General features: G+C 47.9%; 1 protein-coding gene across 25 annotated transcripts in view; it reads right to left on the bottom strand.

The window, feature by feature from the left end:
• Positions 1-15656, bottom strand: part of EHMT1 (euchromatic histone lysine methyltransferase 1) — a 123934-nt gene that overhangs the window by 35258 nt on the left and 73020 nt on the right. For 11 of the 25 annotated variants that reach the window (XM_074609337.1, XM_074609327.1, XM_074609334.1 and 8 more), the window contains 6 exons: positions 14506-14547; positions 6582-6759; positions 5124-5260; positions 4032-4220; positions 3250-3330; positions 1061-1181 (listed from right to left, as the gene is read on the bottom strand). In XM_074609337.1, coding sequence (XP_074465438.1) covers positions 1061-1181; positions 3250-3330; positions 4032-4220; positions 5124-5260; positions 6582-6759; positions 14506-14547 — 748 coding nt within the window. Of the gene's footprint in view, positions 1-1060; positions 1302-3249; positions 3331-4031; positions 4221-5123; positions 5261-6581; positions 6760-14505; positions 14548-15656 lie in introns of all 25 variants that reach the window. The other 14 variants (XM_074609317.1, XM_074609321.1, XM_074609319.1 and 11 more) reach the window with 3 other exon arrangements.

Below are 15656 nucleotides of genomic sequence, written 5' to 3'. Positions count from 1 at the left end.
CAATCTCTTCGCACTCCCTTGGCTTCGCTTTCTCTCCTGGTTTGCTTCTCCCACTCGGGCTTGGCCAAGAGACTCGCATTAGTCCAAAGGACTGGCTACCACCATTATTGAAGGGGTGGAAAACCAGTCTGCATCGGAAATTAAGAATTAGCTATTTGCTCTGAAAGGGATCAATGGCCCTCACCTCTTCTTGAGAAAGGGGCCGCCCTGGGAGGCAGAGGAGCAAGCCAGATGACTGACAAACCCCAGGCACAGACCAGAGGCTGAAACATGCTCATTTAGCTCAAAAGCAGCCACAAATCTGCTGATTAAAAAAAAAATGACCTGTTTGCAAAGAATTAGCAAACACAGATGAATAAACCCTTTGATGGCAGCAGATGTATGAAACCTTATTAACAAAGCTGAAGGCACAGCTTCACTTCAGAGACTATCCACTTTTTTTTACCCATGTTGTTACCTTTCCTGAAGAAGTATCACACCCAGCCTGTACTCCTGGCTCTCCCCACCCCACAGCTTTCAGAAGACAAAGGCCAATGAAACCTTCTTTGGAGTGCTGGGTAACTTCGGTCAAACAAGAACGACCACCTGAACGACATCCCCACCATGAGATGGCCCAGAAGTAACTCATTATAAACACTGTGGTGCGTTCAGCGTTAAGCAAAGACAACCTGCACATTCCATTCAGCTGGACAAACATCTGTACAAAAGCAACTGAGCATCCCTCCGGGGTGGTTCTTCCTTTCCCTTCTGCATCTAATCACACCCCACATGGACATGAGTCCATGAGGTCTTTCTTGGACACTCTAAAATAAAGGCAGTTCATGAAGAAAAAACGTTCCTCCAGCATGTCAGGCATAAAACCACCTCATATTTACCCTGCTCTTTGTGTGCACACCACCAGTTACCGCCAGTGAGACCCAAGTTCACACCCTGGTTTATCATCCTTGTAAAGGAAGAGTGAGCTCTGCAGACAGCCACTGCCCCACGGGCCTCAGGCCCTCACCCCTCCACCTGGAAAATTAATTCCTGGGTAGTTAAGGAACGAAACGCAGTTAGTTACCTAGCACACTGGCTTGTTTCTTTTTATTCCTCCGTCTCCTCTTGCGGGTGGGTTTCAGCCATGGACTGTCCGTCTTTCCTTTCCTCTTCAGCAGCTTCTTCTTGATGCTGGACTCCGAGCTCTGAATAACCAGAGAGGCCACGTGCATGTAAGGCATGTTGGTATCAACGTCCCAGCAGTCCTTCGCGCCCGTGCGAGAGAGCCTTCTCACAGCTTGAGTTGTGCAAAAAGGCCTTAAGGACTGGGGGTTTGAAATCGAGTGGTGCTAAGTTGTCTTTATAGCACGGAAAAGGAAACACAAGCACACGTGTGGGTGTATTTCCTGTCATTTCGATAGTGCATGCTTCACTTTCTCTTCCACGTAGGCTCTTACACCACACTCATCGCAGTAGTAGCTGAGCACCTCGCGCAGCAATGCAGGCACACGCACGCTTTGAGCTTCTCCCCAGAAAAAAGGTGTTTTTCTCAAACTGAAATATTCACATTGCTCCACAGTCGTGCTAGAAATTGCCAATAAAAACCTGCCTTGCACCTAAAGAGCCACCTTCCAGGGTTGGGATGGACCCAGGGGAACTGAACTCTACAGCAGCAGAGCAGCCCCCTCCCTGAGCAAGGTACAGGGTAATCGCATCAGCACGGACCAGTCATGCAGCAAATAGTCAGACACGTATATGAATCTAAACAGGGTTTGGGTTTTGGTTTAAAAAAATACAGCTGTCGGGTGGGTTTTCAAAGTCAACACTGGAACGGGGACTTGGGCACCCCATCCCTGTAAGGCAGCCTTCAACGCATCAATCATAAAATTCATGTTCAAACTGAAACTGCCAGCTCCTGGTGCTTATCCATCTCCCACCAATGCCTATGGAAAACCTCCTGCTACCGTTAACAGCGGCTGGATCAGGCCCTACCTTCATGGCCTACCTTGAGAGGAAGCCGATGCTGCACCATGCCCTCTTATCACAGTGAGCGAAGCCGGGCAAAGGTGGGGCTGAGCCGTGGCTCTCCGGGGCAGCTCTATGGCGTGTCTATGCTGCCCCTGATAACCGTCCCCGAGCGTGGGCCCAGTTGTGCCCCGCCACGTGGCTCACACCAATTGCATCACACCGCTTGTGGGGGAGAGGTTTGCATTTGAGCCAGTCCCTGTCAAGGGAACAGACTGACTCACCAGATACGAGCAGAGCAAAAGCCACGTCTAGGACGTGGAGATATGACTTGGGAGTTTGGTCTTGACTGCAAGCTCAACCCTTGGTTTGAGCCAACGCTACAGACCGGCCTCAGCTACCCAAAGGAAGGGGGAGGCTACACAGCCCCTGCTGCTTGGTCCTCTCTGGCTCCTGTTGTGTCAGAGCACAAGGAACGTGACCCTTAAGAGCTCCAGTGAATCCCTTGGTATAGTCATTTCTACCTTCAGCTCAAAACATCAAGAAAATGAAGCCAAGAATTTTCAAGGTGACTGAAGAGTTGGGGTGCCTTAAATGCTGGCTCCTCAACTTGAGGTGCTGCGGAAAGGGAGTAAAATTTTAAGTGAAGTGGAGGGTAGGGAACAATCAATGAACAACAATTTAAATAGAAATCAGGTTCTCTTCACCGGCCATCCAAAAATCACCAACAGCTGGCAAAAGTCTTGCCCTAGCACTATACAGACACCATCCTAGGGGCGGTGTCTGTCTGTCTGTCTGTCTGCTCTTTATACATCTCCCTGATAAGAGCTGCTGGCTCATCTGGTACTGGGAGGTTGCATGTCAAATCAATGTGAATTTAGGCTGTGGGCTGGGCCACTGGATTTGTGAACAACTCCACCTCGGCTCCAAAAAAGGCGCACTGAGCTTCAGATTGCCAAGAAAACATTGCTGGCTCCTACCACTCCAGGTCTGCATCTAAAGAACTTAATCACCCTTAAATATTTCTACCAACATTCAAATGATTAAAAGCAGTCAACACCTTGCTGAAAACAACAAACAAAAGCCCATTAATTAGCAGCAGAAAGCAATTAATTGTATCACAGATCAGGGTTAAGCACCTTGTGGAAAACAATACTCTGTGTGTGGGTGGTTTCAGAGAGTGAGTTTTGTCAAAGAGACCTGAAACTATGCTGCTCGCTCTCGCTCTCTTTCTGGCAGCAGCGCAAAGGGGGAAATTATTATCAACAGGACAAAAGGCTGAAAGATGCATTTAGCAGCCAGGCTTACCAAGTCAGACTCATCTCCGTCTTCCTCCTCCTCCACAGACTCTCCAGACTCCTGCTCCTCCTCAGACTCGACATCATCAATCTGCAGCCACCATTTGCCCAAGAACAGAAAGAGTCAGTCAGGTTGGGTCTCTCAAAGCAGAGCATCCCCCCATCACCCTGCTGTGGCCCCCACCCGGCAGAGCATCCCCCCATCGCCCTGCTGTGCCCAGCTCCAGCCTGCACATGCACTAACAGAATTTTCTCTCCAGGACAAGAACTACAAGACTCTTAATGCACATCATTGTACATCCATAGGGATGGTACAGGGGGAAAAAAAGCATAAATTGAACCCAGAAGAAAGTTTTCCGAGCAAATCTTAACGTCTGTGACCATCCAAAACCGGCCTCATGTCTATACTATGTATCATAATTTGGGAAAAAATTATCTAAGCCAATGTTAGTGCTTTACAAACCCGTTACAAGCAAGATTAGGAAGACATCTCTTACAGGTGACATCTCTTACAGGAAGACATCTCTTACAACTAAATGTGGTGGGGGTTCTGCATGTAGAGTGGACCACAGACTTATTTAGCAAGGCTGAAGGTGGGGGGAAGATGGCGAGATTCTCAGGGGCGCAATGGCGAGCAGGAAAAGGTCATCAAAAAGCCTCACTTCCACTGCTGTGCTTTCTGCCATCCCTAAGAAAACCTAGAAATTGCCTCAACTCATGCCACTCCTACCCCTTGCATACAAGCCACATCCCATCCCACTCCTTCAAGTCCTGTACAGGGCATGTGAATACCTTTCTGGTGTTGTCTGCATCGGATGCACTGTCTTTAGAGGTCCTGTTATCATCTGCAGGAAACACAGCTGCCTGTTCTGCTCCATGATCATCCTCCTCTTCCAACTCATCAGAGTCTTCCTCTTCAGAGTCTACATCTATGCTTTCCCCATTCACGTGAGGGGGGCCATCACCCAGGTCCTTTTCACTCTGAAAGTCGTCCCACCACACGAGCCACAAAGACAACGTCAATTCATAGGAAAGAGCAGCTGAACCCATCCCCAACCGCCGCTGCGCTAAGAGCCTTAATGCTGCCAGGGGCTGGCTACATGTCCCTCCAGAGCTCTTCAACGCTGCCAGCAAAGTCAGCCTGAGAGCCTGCCATGTGCCACCGAACCCTGTTGACCTGGGGAACGAGGAGCCACGAGGAGCCATTCCAGACTCATGGGTGTACCAGGCACTAAGGGGAGGAGGGCTGCTGGGCAGGAGCCTTCAGACAGAGCCCTGCAGTCTAATTCAAACATGGAAGGGCAGCTCCACCGTGGCATACCAAGGCTGCAAGAAGGTTTCTAGGGAATTGAAAGGGAAGTTAAATCAGAGGGATTTTCACTCCATTCCATGAAAGCCTAGCACAGTATTCCTTGAATTCAAAGACCAAAACTTCAGGGCATGCGTTGCAGCAAAAGCAGAATTTGACTAGAAGGGAGTCCCTGTTAAAACTTCTTAAAGTAACCAATTGTTTTGCCGTACAGCCTCAAGCAGCAACACTAGACGGTGACCTTGAGGACTCTGAAAGAAAAAGGCTACCACATGGGGTATGCTTGAAATCTCTCCAGTTCCACAGGACTCGTGGGACAGAAGGTGAATGTTCACTGGAAAATGTTTGTTTAAAAGCTGGTATCTGAACAGCCACCCTCAAAGAGCCATTTTCAAAGCTGCAAGGCTGCTACAGGCAAGACGCTGCCACCAGAGAGAAGACGTAGACTCAGTATGGAAGGTGCTGACGGTAACAAGCCAGCACGTTCCTGCACCTATACATGGGGTTGGTGTGCCAGGACAGGGGATGTGTATGGTGACAACAAACATGTCCAGTGGGCTCAGTGCTCCCCTCACCTTGGCACCCGCAGAGGAATGAGTTATGCTCTTAAACATCTCAATCATTGTTCTCTGTTTTAACACTTTGGTCTTTTTCTTGGGAACCAGGCTATAGGTTCCCATTCTCCGTTTTTTCTTCCGAGATACTGCAGCAGCTGGAAAAGAAAAGCAAAAGAAATCCAAGGTTTGCTCAGGAATGAAAAGAAGAAGGGATAGAGAGCAGAGGCTGTACTGGGGGAAACCACATTTGAGGGCATGATCTCAGAGAAAGGCTTCCCGCTCCAATTTATTTACAAGTCAACCAAGAGATGACACACACGTACATGCAAACGCACAAAGAGCTTTCTGCCAGTGCTGCAAACCCACCCAAATTCTGAGTATCCTCTCCATGTTCCTTCTGGCCCCTACATCACCATATATAATACCAAACCCTTACATTAGCCCACATTTGGCAGTACTGCTGATACTGTAGGAGGCTGAATAGAAACCAGCTTGCTCAAATAGATACTGGAAGGCCAATAACACCAGCTTACAATGAAAGCAATCGTACAATAACTGAAGAACACACGGGGAAAAGGTACCTTAAATAAAGAGCCATTTGCCATTTAACCTCATTTCACACCTGCTATGGAAGTTTGTTTGATTCCTTTCACTACTTTGATTGGGTCTTAATTTGTTAAGTCTCCCTCCTGGCCTTCTAATCAAATCAGTCATCACACCTCACTGCCTGGTGATGTCTTTGGTGAATTCACATCAGAAGGATGCTTAGTGCAGGCTCTTGTAAGAATAGCGTACAGCAGGGAACAGCCAGCTTCAGCATCAGTGTTATCATTTGCAGCTGTACAGCTTGTTCCTTGAAAGCATTTCTTCATCTCCCACGACGATGAAATTTTACCAAAAATTCTACTATGAGACCTCTCCAAAAAATCTGTTAACCCAATTAAACTCATTTACAAGGATGTAGTTTATGGTGATATACAAAAGTCCCTCACAATTGATAGAAACATCTTCAGAATATCACATACGAAGATGGGATGAAAGTGTTTTCTCTGATAACGAGTCTGAGCAGAAGGGTGATGCTCAGTGTGGCGGCACCTGACAGAGCACGCCCACCTGCCCACGCCGCCTGGGATGGACCTGCGCCCTGCAGAGCGGAAAACCGGTGGACTTCACTTGGGAAGCTCCTTTAACGGGGCACTGCAAGAATGTACCCTCTACACCATCCACAGGTGACCAGAAGAGAGTCTGGAGGACACAAGCATCACGCTTGCAGAGAAATGGCTACATGAAACAGCACCTGTCAAACAAGGTCTACAGCAGCAGCATTACTGATGCCAGCAGGAACAGAATCCCCAAAGGAGATTCAGTGGGAAAAAGGTACTGAGGTTTCAGTCCTCGTCAACCTGCCTCATCTCCCACATACACACACATCTGGAAGGTGGGTGCTACTAGGAATTTTAACTCTGCCCTCTTTACCCGTCTGCGACTTCGTGGTGGCCACATAGCTCTGGTTCTGAGGTAGTGACTGGTGAAGGCCCGGGAGAGAGGGCAACGGCAACGGCTTCCCAAACTCCAGGATGTTTTTGTTGCCTTCCTCCTTGGATTCTTTTTGATCTCTGCTGTCTCTCCCATCTTTGGGGTCTTTACTTGCATGCTGGAAAAAAAAATGCAGTTAAATTGAGCCTCCGTATTTTAAAGGAAAAAAAAAAAATAATTAAGAGAATAAACTTAATTCCTTTCTCTCAAGCATAGTTGCCATCGTTTGCAGATAGAACCACACATTCACAGCAAATGCCCACAGCCCCTCCTCTAGCAGAGAGTGTTACTTTGCCTAAAGACTGCAGAACAGCCCCAGCCTGCTGCTGCTTCACCTGTAGTAAGGCCATTGCCTTTGAAGGGGAAAGGCTACCTCGCAGAGGCAGAGACAGCAGATCCTGAGCAACGGCAGATAATGAAAAGGATCAGACACTATTTACACAGGCATTTGGTTGGCTCTGGAAAGACGAATGAATGCAGCAAATACACCTATTCCCTGAAACACGCCTCGAGCACGGCTGTCACACAAAGCACGCACGAGAAGAGTGTTGCAGAATTCAGAAAAGCAGGCAGCAACGGGAAGGGATCCTTCCTTTCGGACAGCATTTGGCACAATCAGGTCTTAGCAAAGGCTCCCACCCCTAGCGTAGCACACACCAAAACACGGGCAAAGAAGTTATTTGCCTGACACTGCAGGTTCCTCTACAGTGCCGCCACTGCCACAGCAAAGACCTGCCCAAGCCTACCCTAAACCAGCCAGCGCAGGTTCTCCGCATCTGGCTGCTGCAACACCAAACACGGGGCAGGCTACAACCTCCCACTGAAAGCCAAGAGAGTTTTGTGGCCGCTATTGCACTCCCCGGCGCTGGAGCCAGGCTCCCAGGCCCCAGCACAGCTCGCACCCGCTCCGATCCAAGCTGCAACTCAATTAAAAGTCTCATTCAGCGGGGTTCCCACAGCTCCACCTCCCCCAGCGCTGCACCTCCTGCAGCAACCACTGTATTAACAGAGCACAAGGTAAATGCTGCCACTCTGATTTGACATTTTGCACCGGATTTGCCCCCTCATGTATTTAACGTAGCTGCATCCACGCTTCTCCATACATCTGTCCACTCAGCTGCCAAGCAGGAGGCAGGTTTGGCAGAGATGCTCCAGAGAACCAGGAGCACAGTTAGCAGATTGCAAATTCTGCGGTGGCAATGCTTTAGTACTGCTCCACTTGCAGGAAAAACACTTCTTATGGGACTTCTGAAGCAACAGCTGAAACACCAAAACAGAAAGAGGAATCCAGACAAAAGAAAGAAAGGAATAAAAAGCAGCAAGCAATAAAACCACTTTTTAAAGCCCAGGCTCAGACAGGCACTCTTAGACACTGCTTTCAAGTGATGTGACCTTGTGAACAAAACGGGAAGCGACTGATTCTCCTAATTACGGCTCTGCCATGTGCCCACTGCCAGCAGAAAGCGAGGACTCGGTCACAGGCAGAAGAGCTGTAATGATAATCAAAAATGACCTGCATAAAAAGGCCATCAAATTGCCAATGATTCCTGCATCAAGCCCATAACTTATGGATGAATTGCCACAGCTTTTCTTAAAAGGCATCTAGTCTTGGATTAACAATTTCAAAGACGACAAATCTACCATATCCTTTGATATGTTGTTCCAACGCTTAATTGCTCTCGCTGTCAAATAATTAAATGCATTATGCTTTTTCAACTAAATTAAAAAGCCCTGTATCATCAGAAACTCTCCCTCTCTCACTCCAAGTAGATACTTATGGATTATGGTCAACTTTTCTTTTTTTTTTTTTTTTTTTTTTTTTATTTTCTCTTCAGTAAGTTTAATAGAATGAGCAAATTAAGTGTGCATAGGATCATTTTCTGGACATTGGATCACTCCTGAGACTGCTCCCAGTTGTTCTACCCCTTAAACAAATGTACGTCAGGAGTGCTGGGCACAGCACGCCAATAATAGTCCCAACAATACTATTTATACCTCTTAAAAGTCCCTAGTTTATAGATCGAAAGGTTACCAGTAACTCTTGGCTATGAGATTATTCTGAGAATTCCCAAGTCCCTTAGAACATCCATTTCTTTCCATTTTTAACTTAAAATTAGAAAAATGAGCTTGGGAGAGGCAGGTCGGACAAAGAGCTGCCTTCAACAAGCGTACACAAGGGCTGCACTTTTTGTCCTTTAAGCGCAGGTTCTTGCAATCGGTCTCTGATAAAACGTGCTGTTACTCCCAAACATCAAGAATTCACATTCAGACCATGCCAGACTGTTTGGAAGAACATAATCAAATTTTAAATGAAAAAGTACTATGGTATTAGCTTGGGGTTTTTCTCTCCCCCTGTAATTACAATATGGAAATAAATTAAAAATCTTCAATAGGGCTGCATGACAACTGTTAAATGTGACTTTTTCATGGCAATTGCGGTAAAATAGTTCTTAAAATCAAATTAAGCCATGTGAGATCTGGATTATTACTTGGAGGCATATACAGCAATGCTAAAGAACAAGAATTCCCACGGAGAGGTGACCAGATCTCTCAGGAAGCCTGACGGCACGGGAAGCTGAGCAGACCAGCAGTAAAAGATGTATCTCTCTCATACATGTGTGTGTATATATATAAAAAATACTAAATCTAAGGATTGTAATAAAAAGAATCAGCAAAGATTTGAAAGCACTTACACTCAGTTTTCTCACCATCCGTCTTGATTCTTAACTAGATAAACCAGTTACATCTTTGCTGTTCTTATTAAATTTTACTCTTCCAGTAAGTGGATGAAACTTTATTCTTTTCCCATTCCTAACGTCTCTGAATTCTGCCAGTTCCTTAACTCCAGCCTGTAGGTACAGCCCATCCTGGTCTCCTGCACGGAGCTTTTATTGCTCTGTCTGCTCCAAATTTAAACACTCCCAGAAAAGAGGCTTTGCTAATCTAGCACATCGGTCTGCTGGGAAATTTCTTCTTCCTTCGAATCCCATCATCACAGAACCACAGACTGGTGGGGGTTGGAAGGGCCCTCTGGAGATCACCCAGTCCCACCCCCGGCCAGAGCAGGGTCACCCAGAGCAGGTGGCACAGGAACGCGTCCAGGCGGGGTTGGAATGTCTCCAGAGACGGAGACTCCCCCACCTCTCTGGGCAGCCTGTGCCAGGGCTCTGCCACCCTCACAGCAAAGAAGTTCCTCCTCATGTTTAGGTGGAACTTCCCATGGTCACGTTTGTGCCTGTTACCTCTTGTCCGGTCCCCGGGCACCACTGAAAAGAGCCTGGCCCCATCCTCCTGACACCCCCCCTTTCAGTATTTATCAGCGTTGACAAGATCCCCCCTCAGCCGTCTTTTTTCCAGACTGAAGAGACACAAGTCCCTCAGCCTTTCTTCATCAGAGAGGTGTTCCAGTCCCCTCAGCATCCTGGTAGCCCTTTGCTGTCCCCTCTCCAGCAGTTCCCTGTCCTTCTTGAACTGGGGAGCCCAGAACTGGACACAGTATCTGGACACAGTATCGTGCTGGCCAAGAGCTGGTTCAGGCATACCTGAGCCCCTCCTCCCACCCATATTCTGCATCCTTCGCTGCCCAGGTCACAACCGGCACGTGACACCTCTCAGCAGAGGAGAGTGGGCAGCTCCAAATAAAAGAATCAAAGGCAAAAGATGAACTATGTATTTGGGAGTAGGGTGAATGGGTGCTTAGACCATTTTGGGGCACACCAGACTCCCATCAAAGCAAAACAGAAACAAAAAATTACAGTGTTCCATTTAAACCCAAAGCTCATAGATCCACCTGCAAGCTCCCAGCACCATCAGAGGACTTCTCAAAATGCTAAATGCACATCCATTTAGCTCCAGAGAGTTTCCTGTTAGGGAAAAGGCTATCCTAGGAAAACCAAAGATGAAGGTTTCTCCTACAGAACAGGCAGAGCAGCTACCTTCAGCTCTGCCACCCCATGCCCCAGCCTGGGGTTGGTAGGAGCCAGCTCGAAGCCACCTCTGTGGGCTACGCTGGCACAGCTGATAGCAATTAATGCTTCTGTCACGTGCCACCTTCTTCCAGTTTCATGATAGATGGGTTCCTCCCGCCCTCCCTGTTCCGAGCACAAGGCACAGCTCCAAGCAGGTATCTAGAAAACTCCTTGCAGCCCAGTATCCATCCAAGAAAACTCCTGCTTCCTGGCTTCATACCTCCTCCCAGCAGAGGACACTCGTGCTGGCAAAGCACGAACAAAGGGGGCCGCAAACAGCAGGCGCTTCAACAAACCCAAGGGAGCTGCTCACCCAACATCTGCTCACCCAACTTGCTGTGCCAAACCCTAAGACATTCCTGCTTCGTTTCCTGAAGACTCAGAGTCCTCTGCTAAAGGTGGAAAACACCAGACTGGCAACACTGGAGCAGGAGTGACCATGGCAGGAAAGCGATGCACGGCGTGCAGTGATCTGTTGGGCTTGGACTGATCTGCTAAGAACACTAACGAGGGTACGCGCACTTTGAGTCACCCGGATTTTTAACTAAGCAGGCTCCTATGCTCAGAAATTGGATGAAGATCATCCTCCTTCACTTAAACGAACAAACATTTAAGAGAGCAGAGGTGCTTTCATGTAACACCTACATGGATTCCACTGCAAACAGCAAAATTAGAGGCAAGGAGAACTATTCCTGACCCTAAATAAGTAAAGTCCATTGCTATCTGTTATCCCTGTCCAAAACAGCTGTGCTATTTTTCTTCTTTCCCCAATTATACTTCTATTCAGCAGTAAAGCACAGTTTTCATCTACAGCTTTAAAAAACTACGGTGAGGGGAACCCCGTGCAAAAGCCACTCCAGGACGCAATTTGCACTCCCTGTGTTCACATGTTGTGCTAACCACCACGCGTGTGGGCCACTGGCGGCCAAGAAAGGACCAAAAATGATAGAGAAAGAAACTGTATCACTCATGTCTTCATTTCTTGCAGCTTCTCATCTGGTATCAGCTGTAAAGTCACTACTTCATGGTGGGCATTGGAAGGACCAGTCACAGCTATTCCGAGGCTCAGGCCAACGTTTCCAGAGATGCTTGTGGAGACCACAACTATATCCGACACCATTGTGAGAAAAACAGTCAAAAAACTGCTTATATTGGGGCAAGAACACAGTATTTTCTGTGTTTATAAACGTTAAACTCAAGTGCTTTCTGCATTTTAATGGGATCGACCATGTTTCTATTATTGGCACAGAAGTCCCCTGCAGCAGCAGGGAGAAGTTACTGAAAATGGCAAAAGACAGATTTTTTTTTTTTTTCTCTCCCAAAAGCAAAAATACAGAACAAACAAACCTTACTAATTAAACCCCGCGCTGGTTCGACAGACCGCACAAGGCATTCTTCCCACAGCCCGGCAATTAAGAGGTCTTTCGTTACCAAAGCAAGCAAGCTAGCAACAACCAAGGAGAAACCAGACCAGAACTCCATCCATGTGCTGGTGTAAGGACACTGGGAAAGGTCCTGCAGGTCCTGCTTTGGAGCGGGGCAGCTTCGAAGAGCGCCACAGAAGGACTGACAATCGCTCTCAAGACCTGACACCATCTCCAGCTCAGACATACAACCTGTCTCGTTCCTTTTCTTTTAAGGACCTTCATCTCTGGCGAGGTTGAAACCGAAGCCAATGAGCCAGGAGGACTAAACTAACTGCCACTGCCACCGGGCAACACGGCAGCTGTCACGGAGCAGCCCTCTTCTCTCCATCCGTCAGCTGGACGCGGAGGGGTAACGAGATTTGTACCAAGACACTGCCTTTGAACAGCACGAAGCAGCAGCTCCCAGGGGTATCTGCCTCTAACAACTGGTGAATGATATTTAAGCAAGAAATATCAGGCTGCTATAAAAAAAAATTTATCGCAAGCAGATGAGAGTGCCCGTAGGAGCTGCAGTGGTGCTACTCTCCCTTTCCTTCACTGCTGCAGAATTACAGTTTTCACTACTGAATTTCATCGCAGGTGCCCGGGGGATCCTGACCCCTGCCTAAGCCTTACCTTGGAGCAACAAAAGGAAACCTGCAGGGCTTTGGTCTTAAACTAGATCAGACAAGCCACAAGGCTGATCCACCTATTAACGCCCTTTTATCTGCAGATTAACACATGCCCATTTAGAAGAGCCACTCCTGATTACAGCTGCACTGATTTGCGTGTGGTCAGGTATCCGCATAAAATCATAGGGGTTCAGGCTGTCAGGCAGACTGCGCTAAATCAAGCGACAAACCTGCACTTAGTGGGTTTCAAACCAGCATCACCCAGAGGTGTGGGTGCTGACCCCACTGCCCGTCCCCGTCCCCACCCAGACCCGGCAGCTCGAGGGGAGGGAGCGTCACACACCAGTGAGAGCAGGGCAGCTCAGACCAGGTCCCACAGCAAACCTCCGGACAGAAACAGGTCCTGCTGGGGAGCTGGGAAGGTTATTTCTGCAGGCTGTGGTCGGCCGCTGGGGCAGCCACCTTCAGCCGGCGCAGCCCTGTCAGCAGCACGAGCACCACCAGTTAAATACGAAATTAAAAGTACTGCACAACATACATTCACTTTCTACCTCCCTCTAAAGCAAACCCTCTATGTAAGAAGCCCAGTGGCAGCCTATGGCCTCGTCACTCCTGAAGGACATTTCTCATAGGGAGTATTTAATCGTGGCCAAGCTCGCACACATGGACCTCACACTTCCAGTCATCCACCTGCACACCTGGGTACCGCTCTGGAGAGGGTCCTCCATGGGTGCACCTTCTAGGTTCAGACAAGCTGACAGCAGCACTTGCAATCAGATGGAGAGCTCTATTTCACTACGCCCTGGACTCTCATTTCTATTTATTTCCCCCCCCGGCCCCGGCCCAAGGAGACAATATCCCCACCACCATCCACATTAGGACCTGTCCTTTGAGCTTTCTACATATGGGAGGGTCTGAGCCTGCTGAGCAATCCCAGACGCTTTGCAAAACACCAAGTGCCACCTGCCTGGCCCTGGGAGATGAACACAAGACGTTCTTAGGCCGGGAGGTCCTGCAGAGCAACCCACAGACCACGTCAGCACACTGCCGCGGTGCTGCTGGGCACCGACACGGAAAAGAATACTTTACAGCAACAGCAACACCTGTGTGCACGCAGAAAGCAAGCAGCTTACCAGTCCTGGGATGAGACATTCAGTGGCAACACTGCTTAAAGGTATAGTTTGATGAATATCGGTAGAAACACCAACATAAGCAAAGGGTCTCCTGCTCCAAGCTCCTCCTTCCTGCCCAGGCTTTGTCTCCCTCAGTTAATATTGGTACCCTACGTTTTGGGCTCACAGCGTGAAGCAGGCTGAGGTACTAATTCTCACAGATTTCTGCACTGTTTCTTCTGACAGTTCAGTTCCCCTGACCCGCTCCTCTGCACGGCATAAAAAAATACCACCAGAGACACACACCTCAAACTACAGCCTCATGGTCACCGAGTCATGAACGGAAACATAATTTGGGATTCCCAAGTCAGCCATTTGCTTCTCCTATCTCAAGAGATAACTATGGGATTCCTTCACTACATTTATCATCCTTTATCCCTTCCAGACACATCTTAGTGATGTTAAGCTCAGAAACAGCAGTTTCCAAGCAGGAGGGGCCTCCTTCAAGCACAGGACACACACACACACGTTTTTCAGTCTGTCTGTTGTCTGGCTCTGGAAACTTTTGGGTTCTCAATAGGGTTGTAAATGGATTAGGAAGGAAAAGAAGATTCTTTCCTTCCAGGGGCAATGCCTGTGTTACTGCACTATTTGGAAGGGGAGCAGAAATGACGCTGTCAACAACTCTTCCGAGCCTCTGTTCAAAAACCACCTTAACATGCGACAACATCAATTAAAATTGTCACCTGTTTCAGATTCAGCTTCGATCCCAATTCAGGAAGCAACTCCTAAACAGAGAAAAAGCTGGTTAAATTTGTGAGGAAATTATTTTCTTCCTTTCAAAGAACAATCCACACGTGCAGGAAAAGGCTACCAAGATCCCCTGACAGCTATTGGATTACAGAAAATAATTTTTTGGCCCCAGTGGGTTTCTGCAGGAGCCGGGGGGGGAACAAATGTTTACACGTTGCAGGCAACAAAATACCTTCCCCCCGCTCCTTCTCCCAGGCAGCACAGGTTTGCAAGAACAGCCTACCCAGAAAAACAACAATGGTCTAAAAAATATTAGCAAAGAAAACTACTAGTGTGTCCTGTAACATCAAAGGCTGTGTGTATTTCCACAATTTATTTCCTGGAATCCAGCACCTGCTATCACGGTGGTTTTGAAGGGGAAAAGGTGTGAACGTGGAGGCTGGTGCATGAAAAGTTACTGCAAGGCTGTGCTGATGAGCCTCTTATACACAGCTCAACAAAGAAATAATCAGGACAGAAAAATGACAACTAGCAAGGACTCCGCTACTCAAAAGAAAATAGCATGTAAATTTGAAAGACAATCAGGAAAAATTAGGTAGTAATTATCAGGAAGGCTGAACAAAACAGCTGTTTTATTGTCTTGCAGGAATGAGATCAGATCTTGGGTTCGAATTCAGATGCAGAGCCTCCAGCAGAGAACATGGGAACGGCCTCTTCTTACCACCCTTCTTGCGAATTTTGTTTTTTCTCTATTTTAAGCCTGAGGGAAATGGCCAGAGGGGCTGAAGACAGGCTGCGCACCTTCTCCAGTGGCCCAACACCTACTGCAGGCTTCCGCTTCTGGAGCCGCTGTTACCATGTGAGCAAAAAACGATCAACAGCACCATCACAGCAACTCGTGTCCGCAGCCCTGCAAGCATTCCCAAACGCTGCACGCGGCTTTCTAGAGACAAACCCTGAAGCCCAAAGGGGTTGCGTAAAAATATTCTTTTGATGTATCATAAAATATGAATGAGGCAAACACTCCCTCCTAACCTAGAAGTTGTTTTTTAGAAGGGAATTGCCTCTTTCAATTGCTCAGCCCCAGGGGATCTCTCCCTGTCAAATTCCACAAGGGTCTGGGGGTTTGCTCGGCCTCATTTAA

Source organism: Larus michahellis, chromosome 15, assembly GCF_964199755.1.
Source record: "Larus michahellis chromosome 15, bLarMic1.1, whole genome shotgun sequence".
NCBI lineage: Eukaryota > Metazoa > Chordata > Aves > Charadriiformes > Laridae > Larus > Larus michahellis.
Note: the sequence above shows the minus strand (reverse complement) of the source record. Positions and strands in the feature narration are given on the sequence as shown.